The following is a 16,612-nucleotide window of genomic DNA, read 5'->3' as shown; positions in this document are numbered from 1 at the left end:
CAGCACTTTTATGGCATTATCTTTTAGGATCTGAAGTAGCTCAACTGGAATTCCATCACCTCCACTAGCTTTGTTTTAGTGATGCTTCCTAAGGCCCACTTGATGTCACATTCCAGGATGTCTGGCTCTAGGCGAGTGATCACACCATTGTGATTATCTGGGTTGTGAAGATCTTTTTTGTACAGTTATATGTATTCTTGCCACCTCTTCTTAATATCTTCTGACTCGGTTAGGTCCATATCATTTCTGTGCTTTATTGAGTCCATCTTTGCATGAAATATCCCCTTGGTATCTTTAATTTTCTTGAAGAGATCTCTAGTCTATCCCATTCTATTGTTTTCCTCTATTTCTTCACACTGATCACTGAGGAAGACTTTCCTATCCCTCCTCGCTATTCTTTGGAACTCTGCATTAAAATGGGTATATCTTTCCTTTTCTCCTTTGCTTTTCACTTCTCTTCTTTTCACAGCTATTTGTAAGGCCTCCTCAGACAGTCATTTTGCTTTTTTGCATTTCTTTTTCCTGGGGAATGGTCTTGATCCCCGTCTCCTGTACAATGTCCTGAACCTTCATCCATAGTTCATCAGGCACTCTGTCCATCAGATCTAGTCCCTTCAATCTATTTCTCACCTCCATTGTATAATCATAAGGGATTTGATTAAGGTCAAACCTGAATGGTCTAGTGGTTTTCCCTACTTTCTTCAATTTAAGTCTGAATTTGGTAATAAGACACCTTAAGGCAGAGCAATCAGCTTGTGAAAAGAAAAACTGTCTACAAAAGCAAAAGACATTTTCTGAGATGACTTTGATCCCATAATCGAATTACTGGCTTAAAAGCCTTCATATCTTAAGGTTCTCTCTATGAAACTTGGTGGACTTCCCAGGTGGCTCAGTGGTAAGAATCTGCCTACACTGCAGGAGACACAAGTCTGATCTCTGGGTCAGGAACATTCTCTGGACAAGGAAATGGCAACCCACTCTAGTATTCTTGCCTGAGAAATTCCATGGATGGAGAAGCCTGGTGGGCTGCAGTCCATGGTGTTACAAAAGAGTCCCACAATTTAGCAACTAAACAACATTGTCCTTGTTAAAGTATTATTTCACCTTATTTTTAACCATTTTTTTCTTTGTAAGTAACCACACCTGGCTTTATCCAAATAAAATGGTACAGCAAATAATTGTCCCCTGTAGGAATACAATGTATCATGCTCGTGCTCAGCTGTGTCCAACTCTTTGCAGCCCCATGGACTATAGCCCGCCAGGCTCCTCTGTGTAATTTTCTAGGCAAGAATACTGAAGTGGGTTGCCATTTCATTTTTCAGGGCATCTTCCCAACCCAGGAATTGAACCCACATCTCTTGCATCTCCTGCATTGGCAGGTAAATTCTTTACCACTGAGCCACTTGGGAAGCCCAATACAATGCATAATTTAGCTGATCTAGGTTATCTCTCCATGAGAGGTGATTATCTCTTTGTTATGAGACATGCTCACAGTAATTGACAAAAGACACGTGGAAGGTAGAGGGAGAACCATTTACCCTGCACGTCGCTGCTTCAGACCAACCTTGATGTGACTATGTAGCCACTCCTGACCCAGGTGTCTCTCATGTAAACTCAGCCTCCCAATCACAGCTGCACTTCTCTCTCAGAAACACAGCCTCTTACGTAAGATAACAGGACACATCAGCAGGCTGAAAGGCCCACCTCCAGTCCCTGTGAAAAATCCATGAGAAACAGGCACTCTGCTCTTCCCTGTGAGAATTCTGGCAGGACTGGTACACTACCTGGATGAAATCTTGAAATATCAGGGGCAACAAGTCATCCATATGCCCAATGTCTTTGAAGAAACGATTTAAAATTCTTCCTGCAAGAACAGGATACAAAAAAATTACTCATTTCCTCAGATAGGAGCTTTAAGAGAAACAATTCATGAACAAATCAAAACAATATTTTTGAAGACTATATATTTAGGGACTTCCCTGGTGGTATAGTATCCCCAGTGCAGGGAACATGGGTTCAATCCCTGGTGCAGGAAGATTCCATATGCTGCAGAGCAACTAAGCCGGTGAGCCAGAACTACTGAAGATCATGTGCCTAGAGCCTGAGCTCTGCAACAGAAAAAGCCACCACAATGTGAACCCCAGGCACTGTAATGAGGAGTAACCCTTGCTCACTGTAACTAGAGAAAGCCCACATGCAGCAACAAAGATGAATGCAACTAAAAATAAATAAATACATCTTTTTTTAAAGTACATGTATTAAATATTTAATATATTGGGCTTCCCTAGGGGCTCATGCTAAAGAATCCACCTGCCAATGCAGGAGACATAAGAGACAGGGGTTCAATTCCTGGGTCAGGAAGATCCCTGGAGGAGGAAACGACAACCCACTCCAGTATTCTTACCTGGGAAATCCCATGGACAGAGGAGCCTGGCAGGCTACAGTCCATGGGACTACAAGAGAGTCAGACATGACTTAGTGGTAACACAACAACGAATTTAATATACTACAAATTCTTATGAAATAAGCCATGTCAGTAGTAAAAAGAAAGACAAAATAGGATGATACCTAAAGAGAAACAAAAAAACCACCAAAGGCAGTGGGTGGGGAATTGAAATTGAGTCCTGATTTTTAAAAGAATGGGGGAATCTTGTGGCAGTAACAGGAAGGGTTGGTGCATTTGAGAATGTTCCCTCCCTTTAGATCCATCCCATCTAAGACATACTCCAAGTGCTAAATTGGTAAATAAATAGTTGCAAAATACCTAAGTTTATCCTAATTGTTACACCAATTTTGCTTTCATTATCAAGATTAATTTTGCCAAGTGATACTTTTTAAATAAACATAATTATAATCTCTCTGCAATTTTTTTTTCCCTCCAGATGGCTCACAGCAGCTCACATTCTGGGAAATTATGGCTTGTGGCCATTCCCACGTTGTAAGTTTACTACTGGGGTAATAAGCTCTTATTTTCAGAGGTATACCAGGTGTGACAAGCACAGACATACAAATAAGCATCTAAGAAGATCAGAGGGATATAGGATGGAAAACAAAAATATTACTAAATGAGTAAGGATCACTTATCATTGATTTTACTTCCCTTCTCAGAATCCACAATGATAGTATATCCTTAAGGCTGCAGGATAGAATATGAGAATTTCTGATAAATATCTGGCATAAACTAAAAATGTCATCTGTCACTTCAGTAAACAAAGGATGCTGCAGCCCCCTTTGCAAGGGCGGTGCACCCTGAGGAGACTCAGGATGAGAAAGAACAGGACACTGGCCCCAGACAGGGGAGGTGCACACCTAAGGAACTGTAACAGGGATGAGCCAATATTGACTCCATGCTGGATCTGTTTCTTTGACCATTGCTATTCACTGCTTTTGTCAGGGAACCCTGCCCTTCTGCCTGAATGTTAAACTAAAGTGGCTTTTATCATCTCACATGGAGACAATCTGACCCTCACCACCTGTGAATGGCTGCAGAAAAACTACCTTCTTATTGTGTAAGATAAATGGCCTTTTGACTTCACTCCCATGCCTACTCTCCCCTATATTCTGTAAAAGAACCAGGCATCCAGACTCCAACTAGATGGTTATTTTGAGATATTAGTCTGCCATCTTCTCAGTCTGCCAGGTTTCCAAATAAAGTCATTATTCTTTAGCCTTAACATGTCGTTTGTAAGACTTACTGGCATTTTGATGTGAGCAGAGCAAGCTTGAACTTGGTAACAAGTAATACCACTCTATGTGGTTTTCTCTTCATGCCATCACATACCAGAAACCAAGACCACAATAAATCATCTATTAAAAAATTAAACTTTTGAAAATAAACACAGAGAAGAGTTCAATTTAATCTACCACTAAAGGAATAATAACTGATGCCCCTAAACCTTTGGACCTATCTTTGCAGTATTTATTTGGGCTTCTATTTTCTTGAAGGAATGAAGTTCTGATAATAGACACAGGAGAGGAAGACAAGATACACACTGGTATGCCTGCTGCTCTAGGATTAGTGATCTTAAAGATTTAAACTTGGTTCCAAATCCTTGAATAATAAATCAGCATCTGGAGAAGTCTACAGGTCATCAACAGCCTGGTTAACAGTGGTCACAACCACTCAGAGGCTGTGGTAACAGAAATTCAGTCTCACTTGATGCTCCCAAATGTATGACTGTAGTTTTCACTTTAACAGGCAAAGTAGAGAGACTTCACAGCTGTAATAGCAAGACTCTTCCACTTACTTCCTCACTCTAGCTTCATAATACCTTAAGATTGTGTGGGCTTCTGCAGTTTACCATCCTGTGCCCCTCACAGGACCTGGACTAAAGAACATGTCTTGAATAAATCTGCACAAGTTTTATTCACTGAACAGCCTTATTTAATCCTCACAACAGTCTTGTGAAACAGAAATGGCAGCAGTTAATCCCATTTCACAGGAGAGAAGTTCCCAAACACCATGTCAACATCCTCACTAAGGTTCATTAGGCACTGACCCTCTGTTAAGCGCTGTGAATGTATTAACCTGCTTAATGCCCACAACATCAAGATATTGGTAAGTGTGTGAATAGTATCTTCATTTTATAGGTAAGAAAATTAAACATAGAGAATGAAACACAGAGAAATTAAATAACTAGCAAATAAGTTTTAACATAACTTTAACTGGCTATTACTATTAGTAACTAGTACTAGGATTGAACCCAGGAAGTTGGCTTCAGACTCCATACTTATAACCATGACAACATCCTGCCTGGAGATTTGCCTGCCCAGTAAGTGTGTGAACAGTATCCTCATTTTACAGGTAAGAAAATTGAAACACAGAGAAATTAAATAACTAGCATATAAGTATTAACATAACTATAACTGGCTATTACTATTAGTAACTAGCACCAGGACTGAACCCAGGAAGTTGGCTCTAGAGTCCATACTTATAACCATGACAACATCTTGCCTGGAGATTTGCTTCTAGTAGTATCTACCTACTTTGGCCTTGATCACACAGCTAGTTGATGGCCAGGCCAAGGCTACTGCTGTCCTCCCTCCAGTCACATCCCTGCCTCAACAGGCCCTGTCAATCATGATCTACAAAAACAAAACCTCCCTGGGCCTCAGCAGAAGTCTAACCAATTGAACAGAGTGGGCATATGCACTGATGAACTAACTCTTCATAGGAACCCAGGTCAGGAGGCTACCTTCCAAAGCAAGACAGGTCAAAGACCACAGGGAGGAGGAAATAACCACTGGGAACCCTTCAGGGACACTCTTACTTAATACTGAAGATCCACCTGCTAGGTACCACAAGACCTCTTAAATGTAACCAAAAGTCCATTGTAAAACTAGATAGTTGATTTTATCTAAGAGGATGCTTATATTTCACTGATCTTGTATTTTAATTAATCTTACATTACCATTTAGGTAAAACTCAAAATACAGGCACATGGCAGAGCTCTGTGGTCCCAGAAATGAATGGACAATGCAAGAAAGAAACACATAGCCTGTCTTCTGTAGAGATGTTCCTGGGAAAAAGGTCCTTCCTACTTAGTTTAACACTACATAACACATCCAACGTTTTAACAATTAGTCAAAAACATTTCAATACATTTGCCTCATCTGTCAGGTGTTTCATAAGAAATGGACTCCTAAATCATCCTGCAAAGTAAACATTCATTTATCTTTACAGATATGCATAAATTGGAATAAAAGCTTATATGCTCCTATATTCAGATTTTCTCTGGCAGGAAAAATTATCAGTGAAGCTTTTGTTGAAAATGAATAAACAGACACAATGATTTTCTTTCAAGTGTATCTTCCATTTTCAAATATGAAATTGTATTTCATACAAACCAGGCACTTAATGTGTTAACAAGACATATTCACTGAAAAATTTGGTGTCCGACTTACCTATTGGATTTATATTGAAGAACAATACCGGAGCTCTTAAAATGGCCTCCAACATTTTGTTGTGCAAAGTTCGTGAAGAATTAACAAGGATGTAGAATATCAACAGAGACCGTGTGATGCCAAAAAGGACAGTAGACACAGTTAACCCTGAAATAAAGAAACATGACTCAGCACAAGATCTCTGTCTTATTCTCAACCATGCTAAAGCATGGCAGGCAGTTTAAAAAGATACTGTGTATTTTATTCTATAAATAAAATTTATATAGAGGTTTACATATATAGAATACAGAATAAAAACCATATATCTATGTGTATATATATATATATATATTTATATATAAAGTAGATTCTCTAAGAGTTTAATGCTCTCAAAAAATTCATTTGTAAATAAAAGTGTAAAATCACTGTTTTCCTCTCATTAAATAGAAACAACATGGGGGGAAAATGTGTAAAGTACAGTTTCATTCTGCTGCTGCTGCTGCTAAGTCACTTCAGTCGTGTCTGACTCAGTGCGACCCCATAGACGGCAGCCCACCAGGCTCTGCCGTCCCTGGGATTCTCTAGGCAAGAACACTGGAGTGGGTTGCCATTTCCTTCTCCAATGCATGAAAGTGAAAAGTGAAAGTGAAGTCGCTCAGTCGTGGCTGACTCTTCGAAATCCCATGGATCGCAGCCTACCAGGCTCCTCCGTCCATGGGTTGTTCAAGGCAATAGTAATGGAGTGGGTTGCCATTGCCTTCTCCACAGTTTCATTCTAGGCTTGCCTAATTCAATTATAAGTTGTAATAAAACTTATAAGCAAGATAATTATACAAGTAGCTGATCTTTCTTTCTCCACATTTCAAATCTCATTATTTACAACATGCCCCATAATCTAAAAGTAAGGTATGTTTTGGTGAAAGTGAAATTGTTAGTTGCTGAGTCGTGTCATACTCTTTGCAACCCCATGGACTGTAGCCCCAAGGCTCCTCTAACCATGGAATTCTCCAGGCAAGAATACTGGAGTGAGTGGGTTGCCATTCCCTTCTCCAATGCTTTGCTACCAGCACAAGAATTAACCGGGAAAAGGAGACATGATCTACCATTTCCTTGTAATTTATAAGGAAATTTACTTCCATGTAAAATAGCTTCTTAAGAACCTACTGTATAGCACAGAGAACTCTACTTAATGTTCTGTGGTGACCTAAATGGAAAGGAAATCCAAAGATAGGACATATGTTCAATGGTTCACTTGGCTGTACAACAGAAACTAACACAACATTGGAAAGCAACTATAATAAAAATCAACAAAAATTTAAAATAATACAAATAAACTCGCTACTTCTTTGCCTAAGTAGCTATGTAGAGTATAAAAAGACCATGTTAAGTTGCAAGTGGACAATCTCTCAAATAATTGAATTGCAACAAATTATATTCTGACATGAGATATTCTAAACAAGATAATCTAATCTCTCACTATTATATAGAACCCCAAAGCATTTGTAAATAAATATAATCATTTAAATTTGTGTATTATTAATGACATAAAAGAGCACTACTATGCATATAAAAATTAAAATAGCCCTCCAAACATCTCTTCAACTCACAATGCTATATAGAGAGGGGATAACTTTGGCAATATATATTCCATCAAGTACTTTTTCCATTCAGCTACCACATCAGTGTTATTTAATTTCTGAAAGCTGCTCAAATTCCTGAATTCCATCAACAGGAATTTGCCTGAGTCCACCATCCTATATGAATGTGTAACAGAATCCCTTCCTTCTTCTCTAAGCCCTCACTGTCCACTAATTCAGAAGGTAAACTGCTGGTAGATTCAAGTTTCTTATCAAGTGATCAATAAATAAAAAATTTCAATGAGTGGATTTCTACATAACTTACTCTTTGTAGAAAGCTTGTACAAGCATTTCCTGTGAGAATATTTCAATTTTTAGTTTTTTTTTTAAATTTATTGGGGTATAGTTGCTTTACAATGTTGTATTAGTTTCTGCTGTTCAACAAAGTAAATCAGCTATACATATACATATATCCCTTCCCTCTTGGACCTCCCTTCCCCCATTCCCTCCGCGCTAGGTCATCACAGAGCACTGAGCTGAGCACCCTGTGCTATATAGCAGCTTACCACTAGCTGTCTGTTTTACACATGGCAGTGTGTATATGTCAATTCTAATCTTCCAATTCATCTCTCTCACTTCCCCACTCCCGCTCTGTGTCCAAACATTTTTCTCTACATCTACAACCCTGAAAATAGGTTCATCCCCTAAAAATTCATCCCTTGAAAATAGGTTCATCTGTACCATTTTTCTAGATTCCAAGTCATGTCCAACTCTTCACAAACCCATGGACTGCAGAATGCCAGGCTTCCCTGTCCTTCACCGTCTCCTGGAGATTGCCGAAGTTCATGAATCAGTGATGCTATCCAACTAGTTCATCCTCTGTCACCCTCTCCTCCTTCTGCATTAAACCTTTTCAAGCATCAGGGTCTTTTCCATTGAGTTATCTGTTTGTATCAGGTGGCCAAAGTATTGGAGTTTCAGCTTCAACATCAGTCCTTCCAGTGAACACCCAAGACTGATCTCCTTTAGGATGGGCTGGTTGGATCTCCTTGCAGTCCAAGGGACTCTCAAGAGTCTTCTCCAACACCCCAGTTTGAAAGCATCAATTCTTCAGTGCTCAGCCTTCTTTATTGTCCAGCTCTCACATCTGTACATGACTACTGGAAAGAGAGCCTTGTGTATACAGACCTTTGTCGGCAAAGTGGCATTTCTGCTTTTTAACACATTAGGTTAACACATCTAGGTTTGTCATAGCTTTCCTGCCAAGAAGCAATTGTCTTATAATTTCATGGCTGCAGTCACCATCTGCAGGGATTTTAGAACCCAAGAAGAGGAAATCCGTCACTGCTCCCAGATTTTCCCCTTCTGTTTGCCATGAAGTGATGGGACTGGATGCCATGATCTTAATTTTTTAATATTCAGTTTTAAGTTGGCTTTTTCACCCTCCTTCTTCACCCTCACCAAGAGGCTCTTTAGTTCCTTTTCACTTTCTGCCATTAGAGTGCTATCACCCACATCTTGAGACTGATACTCTCCAGCAATCTTGACTCCAGCTTGTAAACTATCCAGCCCAGCATTTCACATGATGTGCTCTGTATATAAGTTAAACAAACAGGGTGACAACAAACAGCCTTGTCATACTTCTTTCTCCAGCCTGAACTAATCAATTGTTACATACAGGGTACTACCTGTTGCTTCTTGACCCACATACAGGTTTCTCATGAGACAGGTAAGATGGTCTACTATTCCCATCTCTTTAAGAGTTTTCCCCAGTTTGTTATGATCTACACAGTCAAAGGCTTTAGCTTAGTCAGTGAAACAGAGGTAGAGGTTTTTCTGGAATTCCTGTGCTTTCTCTATGATCCAGCAAATGTTGACAATTTGCTCTCTGGTTCCTCTGCCTTTCTAAATGCAACTGGGACATCTGGAAGTTCTCAGTTCACATGATGCTGAAACATAGCTTGAAGGATTTTGAGTATAACATTACTAGCATGGGAGATGAGTGCAATTGTCTGATGGATTGGACATTCTTTAGTACTGCCCTTCTTTGGAACTGGGATGAGGATTGACCTTTCCCAGTCCTGTGGCCACTGCTGGATTTTCCAAATTTGCTGACACACTGAGTGCAACACTTTAATAACATCATGTTTTAGGATTTTAAATAGTTCTGCTGGGATTCCATCACCTCCACTACATTATAGGCAACAGTGCTTCCTAAGGCTCACTTGACTTCACACTCCAGAATGTCTGACTCTGCATGAAAGACTACATCACCGTGGTTATCCAGGTCATTAAGATCTTTATTGTACAGTTCTTCTGTGTATTCTTTCCATCTCTTCTTGATCTCTTCCGCTTCCAATAGGTCTTTACCATTTCTGTCCTTTATTGTGCCCATCTTTAGATGAAATGTTCCTTTGATATTTCCAATTTCCTTGAAAAGCCTTATCCCTTCTGTTATTTTCCTCTATTTCTTTGTGTTGTCCACTGAAGAAGGCCTTCTGGTCTCTCCTTGTTATTCTCTAGAATGTTGCATTTAGTTCTAGGAGGTCTTCTAGGTCTTCATAGACCTGGTCAACTTCAGCTTCTTTAGCATCAGGGGTTGATGCATAGACTTGGATTACTGAGATGTTGAATAGTTTGCCTTGGAAATGAATCGAGATCATTCTGTCATTTTTAACTGAATTTTGGACTTTTGTTGATTATGAGTGCTATTCCATTTTTTCTAAGTGATTCTTGCCCACAGTAGTAGATACAATGGTCATCTGAATTAAATTTACCCATTCTTGTCCAATTTAGTTCATTGATTCCTAAGATGTCGATGTTTACTCTTACCATCTCCTGCTTGACCACATCTAATTTACCTGGATTCATAGACCTAACATTCCAGGGTCCTATGTGATACTACTCTTTACAGTATCAAATTTTACTTTCACACCAGACACATCCACAACTGAGCATTGTTTACACTTTGGTCCAGTCACTTCATTCTATCTGGAGCTATTAGTAGTTGTCTTCCACTCTTCGCCAGTAGCATATTGGACACTTTCTGACCTGGGGGCTAATCTTTTGGCATCTTATCTTTCTGCCTTTTTATACAGTTCATGGGTTTCTCATGGCTAATACACTGGAGTGGTTTGCCATTACCTCCTCCAGTGGATCCCATTTTGTCAAAACTCTCCACTATGATCCATCTGTCTTAGGTGACACTATATGGCATAGCTCATAGCTTCAGAGAGTTATGCCAGCCCCTTCGCCATGCAGTGATCCACGAAGGGGCTAGATTCCATATATATGCATTAATTCAAGTATATTTTTTTTTCTGTTTTTCTCTTTCTGACTTACTTTACTTTGTATGACAGACTCTAGGTCCATCCACATCTCGAGAAATGACCCAATTGCATTCCTTTCTATGGATAAGTAATACTCCAGTGTATATGCATGTTACTCACTCAGTCATGTTCAACTCTTTGCAACCCCATGGACTGTAGCCTGCCAGGCTCCTCTGTCCATGGAATTCTCCAAGCCTGAATACTGGAGTAGGTTGTCATACCCTTATCCAGGAGTTCTTCCTGGCCCAGGGATCAAACACAGGTCTCCCACATTGCAGGCAGTTTCTTTACCATTTGAGCTACCTGGGAAGCCCCCCCTCCTCCTTTACCCAGTATATATATGTACCATAAATGAAATAAAAAGACAGTCCTGAGAATGGAAGAAAATAATTACAAAATAAGTAACTGACCAGGGATTAATCTCCACAATATACAAACAGCTCAGCAGCTTAATATAAAAAAATCAAAAAATGGGTAGATCTATATAGACCTTTCTCCAAATAAGACATACAGATGGCCAAGAGGGACATGAAAAGATGCTCAATATCATTATTAGAGAAATGCAGATCAAAACTCTGATAAGATATTACTTCACACCAGTCAGAATGGCCACCATCAAAAAATATACAAATAATAAATGCTAGAGAAGGTGTGGAAAAAGGGAATCTTCTTGCACTGTTAGTAGGAATGTAAATTGCTACAGTCACTATGGAGAACAGTATAAGTTCAGTTCAGTTGCTCAGTTGTGTCTGACTCTTTGTGACCCCATGAACTGCAGCTTGCCAGGCCTCCCTGTCCATCACCAACTCCTGGAGTTTACTCAAACTCATGTCCACTGAGTCAGTGATGCCCTCCAACCATCTTATCCTCTGTCATCCCCTTCTCCTCCTGCCTTCAATCTTTCCCAGTATCAATGTCTTTTCAAATGAGTCAGCTCTTTGCATCAGGTGGCCAAAGTACTGGAGTTTCAGCTTCAACATCAGTCCTTCCAATGAACACCCAGGACTGATCTCCTTTAGGATGGACTGGTTGGATCTCCTTGCAGTCCAAGGCAAGAGTCTTCAACACCACAATTCAAAAACATCACTTCTTTGGTGCTCAGCTTTCTTTATGAAAGTTCCTTAAAAAATAGAAAACAGAACCACCATACGACCCAGCAATCCCACTACTGGGCACATATCCTGAGAAAACCATAATTCAAAAGACATATGCAACCCAGTGCTCATAGCAACACTATTTACAAAAGCTAGGGAATGGAAGCAACCAAAATGTCCATAAACGGATGACTGGATAAAGAAGGCATTTAAAATTTTTGTTAAAGACATCCTTTAAATAGTATGTAATGCTATGCTATATGTATTCTAAATACTCTTATGAATAGAGACAGTCATGATAATATTAGTCTGGCAAGCCAAAGTTGAATTAATCACACACTTGGGGAGGAGGTAACACTGTGTTCTCAGGGTAAGAAAGAGAAGGAATCCTCATTCCAGACAATGGACTTCCCCTGCTTAGCTTCTTGAGTTATTAGTGAAGCCCAGGAAATGAGCAGTGTGGAAAGGGGGAATACCTGGGAGGGAATAATGCATACCTGGGAGGGAATAATGCTTTTATATGGGGTCCATGCAGCCAGAGGATTTCATTCAAGATCAATAAAAGCCAAGGATTATTCAGACAGAATTGGAACAACCTGAACCACAGGGTGGGGATCCATTTCTAATCCCCTTGCCAATCCATACAGCAATATAAAATTTAGTTAAAGCACCTATTAGAATACACAATAGCTACATATTTCCAGTGGATGATTTTCTCAATATTCAATCCTGGTTTAACAACCAAAATCTAGTATGGACCAAATTAAGAGTCTCCATTCAACCTCTTTTCTTCTAGTAGAGCTTTAAAATAATTATTTTAGTTAATACATTGAGTAAATGTGATTTAGACACTTAGTCTGTTAAGACATTACTGAATTACTCTGGTAGCCCTTGTTACTCACACAGACTCATTGTAAGCGCCTTAAACTCTCATATAATGGAGGAGATGACTCAGCTTTACCTGAATAAACTCCTAAGTACCAGTTCAGAACGAACACCACATCTTCATCTTTTTTTACATATCTCCCAAAATACAGGTCATTTTGTACATTTGCCCTATGGAACAGGAAATAAAAAGTATTACACTATAGATATGTACAAAATTTACACAAATATCACCAAAAAATTACTTAAAGAAAGGTATTTTATGCTGGAAAGTGTTTCCCAGCTCACAAGGCCCTTTGTGTGTCTTCTTTTTAAAAGTCTGAATCATGAATTTCAATTTTCAAAATTATCTGTGAAGACAGAGAGAAAATGAACTTATGGTTGCCAAGGGGAAAGATAGTTAGAATGTTTGGATGCTCATGCACACACTGCTATATTTAAGACAGGTAACCAACAGGGTTTATTGTATAGCACATGGAACTCTGCCCAATGTTATGTGGAAGCCTGGATGTGAGGGAAGTTTAGGGGAGAATGGGTACGCATATATGTATGACTACATCCCTTCACTGTTCATATGAAACTATCACATTGTTGATCAGCTATATTGGAATACAACATAAAAAGTTAAAATACAATATTTAAAGTTAAAGAAAAGAAAAAGAATTTTCCGTGAAGAAGCTGCTACAGGGAGGGACATGGGGAGAAACGACAAGGGGATCACACACCACCCACGGGAACTTTCATTTTTCTTCAGGGAAACTACCTGAGGGTCAGAAGAGGAGGCTGAACTTGCCCCATCTCTCCCCCTGACTCTGTGGGAAAGTGAGGCTCCATGTAGATTTCCTAGCACTTTGGGTCAGACCAGGAATCACTCACCAGTATGCAAGCCACCAGTCCTGCAGGGTGTAGGCGACCTGGAGCAGGAAACACAGTCACTCAGACTCTGACATCACTTAGCCTCCACACCCCTCTCACAGGATGGGGGAGGGGAAGGCTCCAGGACATGGAGGCGGTCCTTCCGGCTCAGGTCTGCGCGAAGTCCCTCACCCCAATGACCACAGGCCAGGGAGGGCATCTTACATGTTACTATCTTTAAAAGAAATCCCCTTTTCCCTAGAAGATTTTGCTCCCCAAATATAATGTACTTCAATGCAAATCCAAGTGGACTGCAAAAGGCAGTAATAACGAAACAAATGTTGAGATTTTTCAAAGCAAAAAGCTTGACAGAAACAGTGATGGTCAGTTCTGGGTGGCAGCTTGGCTGTGCCAATCTCCAGTGATTGAACTAAACACTTGTCTAGATGTTGCCTTGAAGGTAGTTTGTGAATGTGGTTCACATCCATCATCAGAACTTCAGGAGAGGAGATCACCCTCAACACTGTGGTGGCCTCATCCAGTCAGTCAAAGGCCTTTAGAGCAAGACCTGAGGCTTCCTGGAGGAGGAAGAAATCCTGCCTCAAGACATCAGGGTCAGCTCCTGTTTGAGGTTCCAGCCTGCAGGCCTGCCTTTCTGATTTCACATTTACAAAGCTAGGCCCACAACTGCATGAGCCAAGTCTTTGAGATAAATCTCTTAATACAAATATTTTAAAATAATTATAAAATATAACATAAATAGCTGAGTGCACAAATCAAAATAAACACCCTTACGTACCTGAGCTGCGATGTTTACTAGAATAAGTAAGATGATGACAGGCCAGTTAGCACCAGCTGTGAAATAATTCTTATAGGTCTTAAAACCAACTTTTCCTTCCAAATGGTCCTCTAGAGGTAGTGTAACTTGTATATTCTCAGTCTAGAAGGGGAAAATGGCAGTGAGAAATGAAATTTTAAAAAATGAACCCCAAATTTCAAGAGTTCAACAATGTCCTCCTCTGCAAAGCTGTGGGACACAGACACATTTCACACACTGGTAGGAATACAGGATGGTCCATCTCCTACAGAGAACGGTGTGGGAATATCTAGCCAAACCACATATGTGTTGACTCCTGGACCCAGCCATCCCACTCATAGGAATCTATGAGAAATAATTAAATGTCATCCACATGAGCTTATTCGCTGTTGGGGAGCTTTGCTTAAAATAGAACATGACTCTCAACACACACATAACAAAATCAATTAAAGTATAAATGCAAAAATTTCCTCTAAAATAACATGCAAAACAATATGGAGCTAATGTATCCCTCTAGATGACTTGTGTCATTCAATGAGAGAAACATAAAACATTCTTGGGGCTCAAACACTAGCCAAATACAGTAAACTGAGTTCACAGAGAGTAAGAGTAAATAGGAGTTTACATAGCACGTTGCAAGCATATGAGATCTGAATCTATTTGGTTCCTAAATTTCAGAGAGTGATTCTTGAGTCTAGAAAGTGAACAGCTAATCTGAATACTAATCAGAATCATTCCAGGCTCCTGGGTTTGGTTATCAAGGAACATCTATGTATATTTTTAAGGGAGATCTAGTGCATTTCTGCATTTCTGTCTGGAGGACTTAGAATCCATTACAAAGTCACAGGAGGCTAGGATGCCCATGACTCTCTCCTGGCCACTGGGATTCAAGGTTGATAAGACGTGGTTCTCAGCCTTGAAGGGTAAGATAGGAGGACGGGAACTCACATTGAAGTGTCTACCATGTGTCAGGTCCTTTGCACACATTACCTCTGACCTATCACAAACCATCTGACACTGAGGCAAAATACTTCCATCAGTGATATGTAGTACCAGAACATCCCAACATACAGGAAAAGTAGATGATTTAATGTGGCAACAGCAGGACTCATCTAAGAGGGTCTTTATTTTAAGCCTCTGGATGCATAAAAGAAGCCGGGGGCCACCAGCATGAGTAGGATATAAATATGAGTCCTCAATTAGTGTGAGCCACATTCAGTCAGAAATTCACAGCAGTGCACCCACTTCTGGTCTCCATAACATTCTTCATCCTACACTCAAAGGGGAACACTAAGCAGGCTTGCTCCCCTCATGGTCTTCTACCAATTCCATGGAACAAGACTTTAGGAACCTTAGGGTTTACTTTGGGACAAATGAAGATATCATGAGCAGAGCAGGCTGAAGGTCCATGAGACCACCAAGAGCAGACAGACCCAGGCACACTGCAGGATGAGAAACTCACATCTTGGTCCTCTTGAGTTGAATCTTTCAACAAGGGTCTGGGAGACTGGAGAGACTGAACCAAAGACTCAGAGATCACAGTGGGAGTTCCTGGAACTGGAGGTGGTTCAGACTGCTCATTCCCCTTCTCAAAAAGGGAAAAAATATCTATCCCGGATTTCAGGAACTCAGAGTAAGTTCCTCTTGCCACCATTTTTCCCTAAAATAAAAAAGTTGAGAGGAATTAATTTATATTTGATAATATTAAACCATCCTAAATACTAATCAAGAAAAGTTATTTGGACTTAAATTATGATTTTTGAAAAACAACAATCCCTGGGTCTGGAATTCTTGTTGAGAAATCTAGTTCAGTCAACTCAGTATAGAACTGATCATTGGGTTCTCTGCCAAACCCTGTCCCTGTGTTAGGTGCTGGGGGATGTGAAAGAAAGGTGTGCTCATGTGTCAAAAATGGAGGCCGTTGACATGACTACCCTGGGCACTTAGGGAAGGAAGGGGTACAGAGGTTGGTGGCAGGATCAGCACAGTTTTTCTTAGACAACACAGGAATTGAGAGAAGCCTCACGTGACAATTCCAGGAAAGAAATTTAAACTTAACCCAGAGGTGGGCACAAGCACATCTGCATGTAGGTAAGAGTCACTCATTAAATCTTTACCGCCCACTGTCACTGTCCCACTATCATGTGCCCGGCTGGGATAATAGGAGCCAGT

General features: G+C 40.1%; 1 protein-coding gene across 1 annotated transcript in view; it reads right to left on the bottom strand.

Moving 5' to 3' along the window:
• LOC136144480 (ATP-binding cassette sub-family C member 4-like) overlaps window positions 1-16,612 on the bottom strand; it is a 108,021-nt gene that overhangs the window by 30,678 nt on the left and 60,731 nt on the right. Inside the window, exons 15-20 of the mRNA XM_065902382.1 lie at window positions 15,903-16,100; window positions 14,423-14,563; window positions 13,645-13,682; window positions 12,845-12,939; window positions 5,905-6,051; window positions 1,785-1,864 (exon numbers count right to left, since the gene is read on the bottom strand). Coding sequence (XP_065758454.1) covers window positions 1,785-1,864; window positions 5,905-6,051; window positions 12,845-12,939; window positions 13,645-13,682; window positions 14,423-14,563; window positions 15,903-16,100 — 699 coding nt within the window. The remainder of the gene's footprint in view (window positions 1-1,784; window positions 1,865-5,904; window positions 6,052-12,844; window positions 12,940-13,644; window positions 13,683-14,422; window positions 14,564-15,902; window positions 16,101-16,612) is intronic.

Source organism: Muntiacus reevesi, chromosome 11 (assembly GCF_963930625.1).
Source record: "Muntiacus reevesi chromosome 11, mMunRee1.1, whole genome shotgun sequence".
Taxonomy (NCBI): domain Eukaryota; kingdom Metazoa; phylum Chordata; class Mammalia; order Artiodactyla; family Cervidae; genus Muntiacus; species Muntiacus reevesi.
The sequence above is the reverse complement of the archived record's forward strand: the minus strand, read 5'-3'. Positions and strand labels throughout refer to the sequence as shown.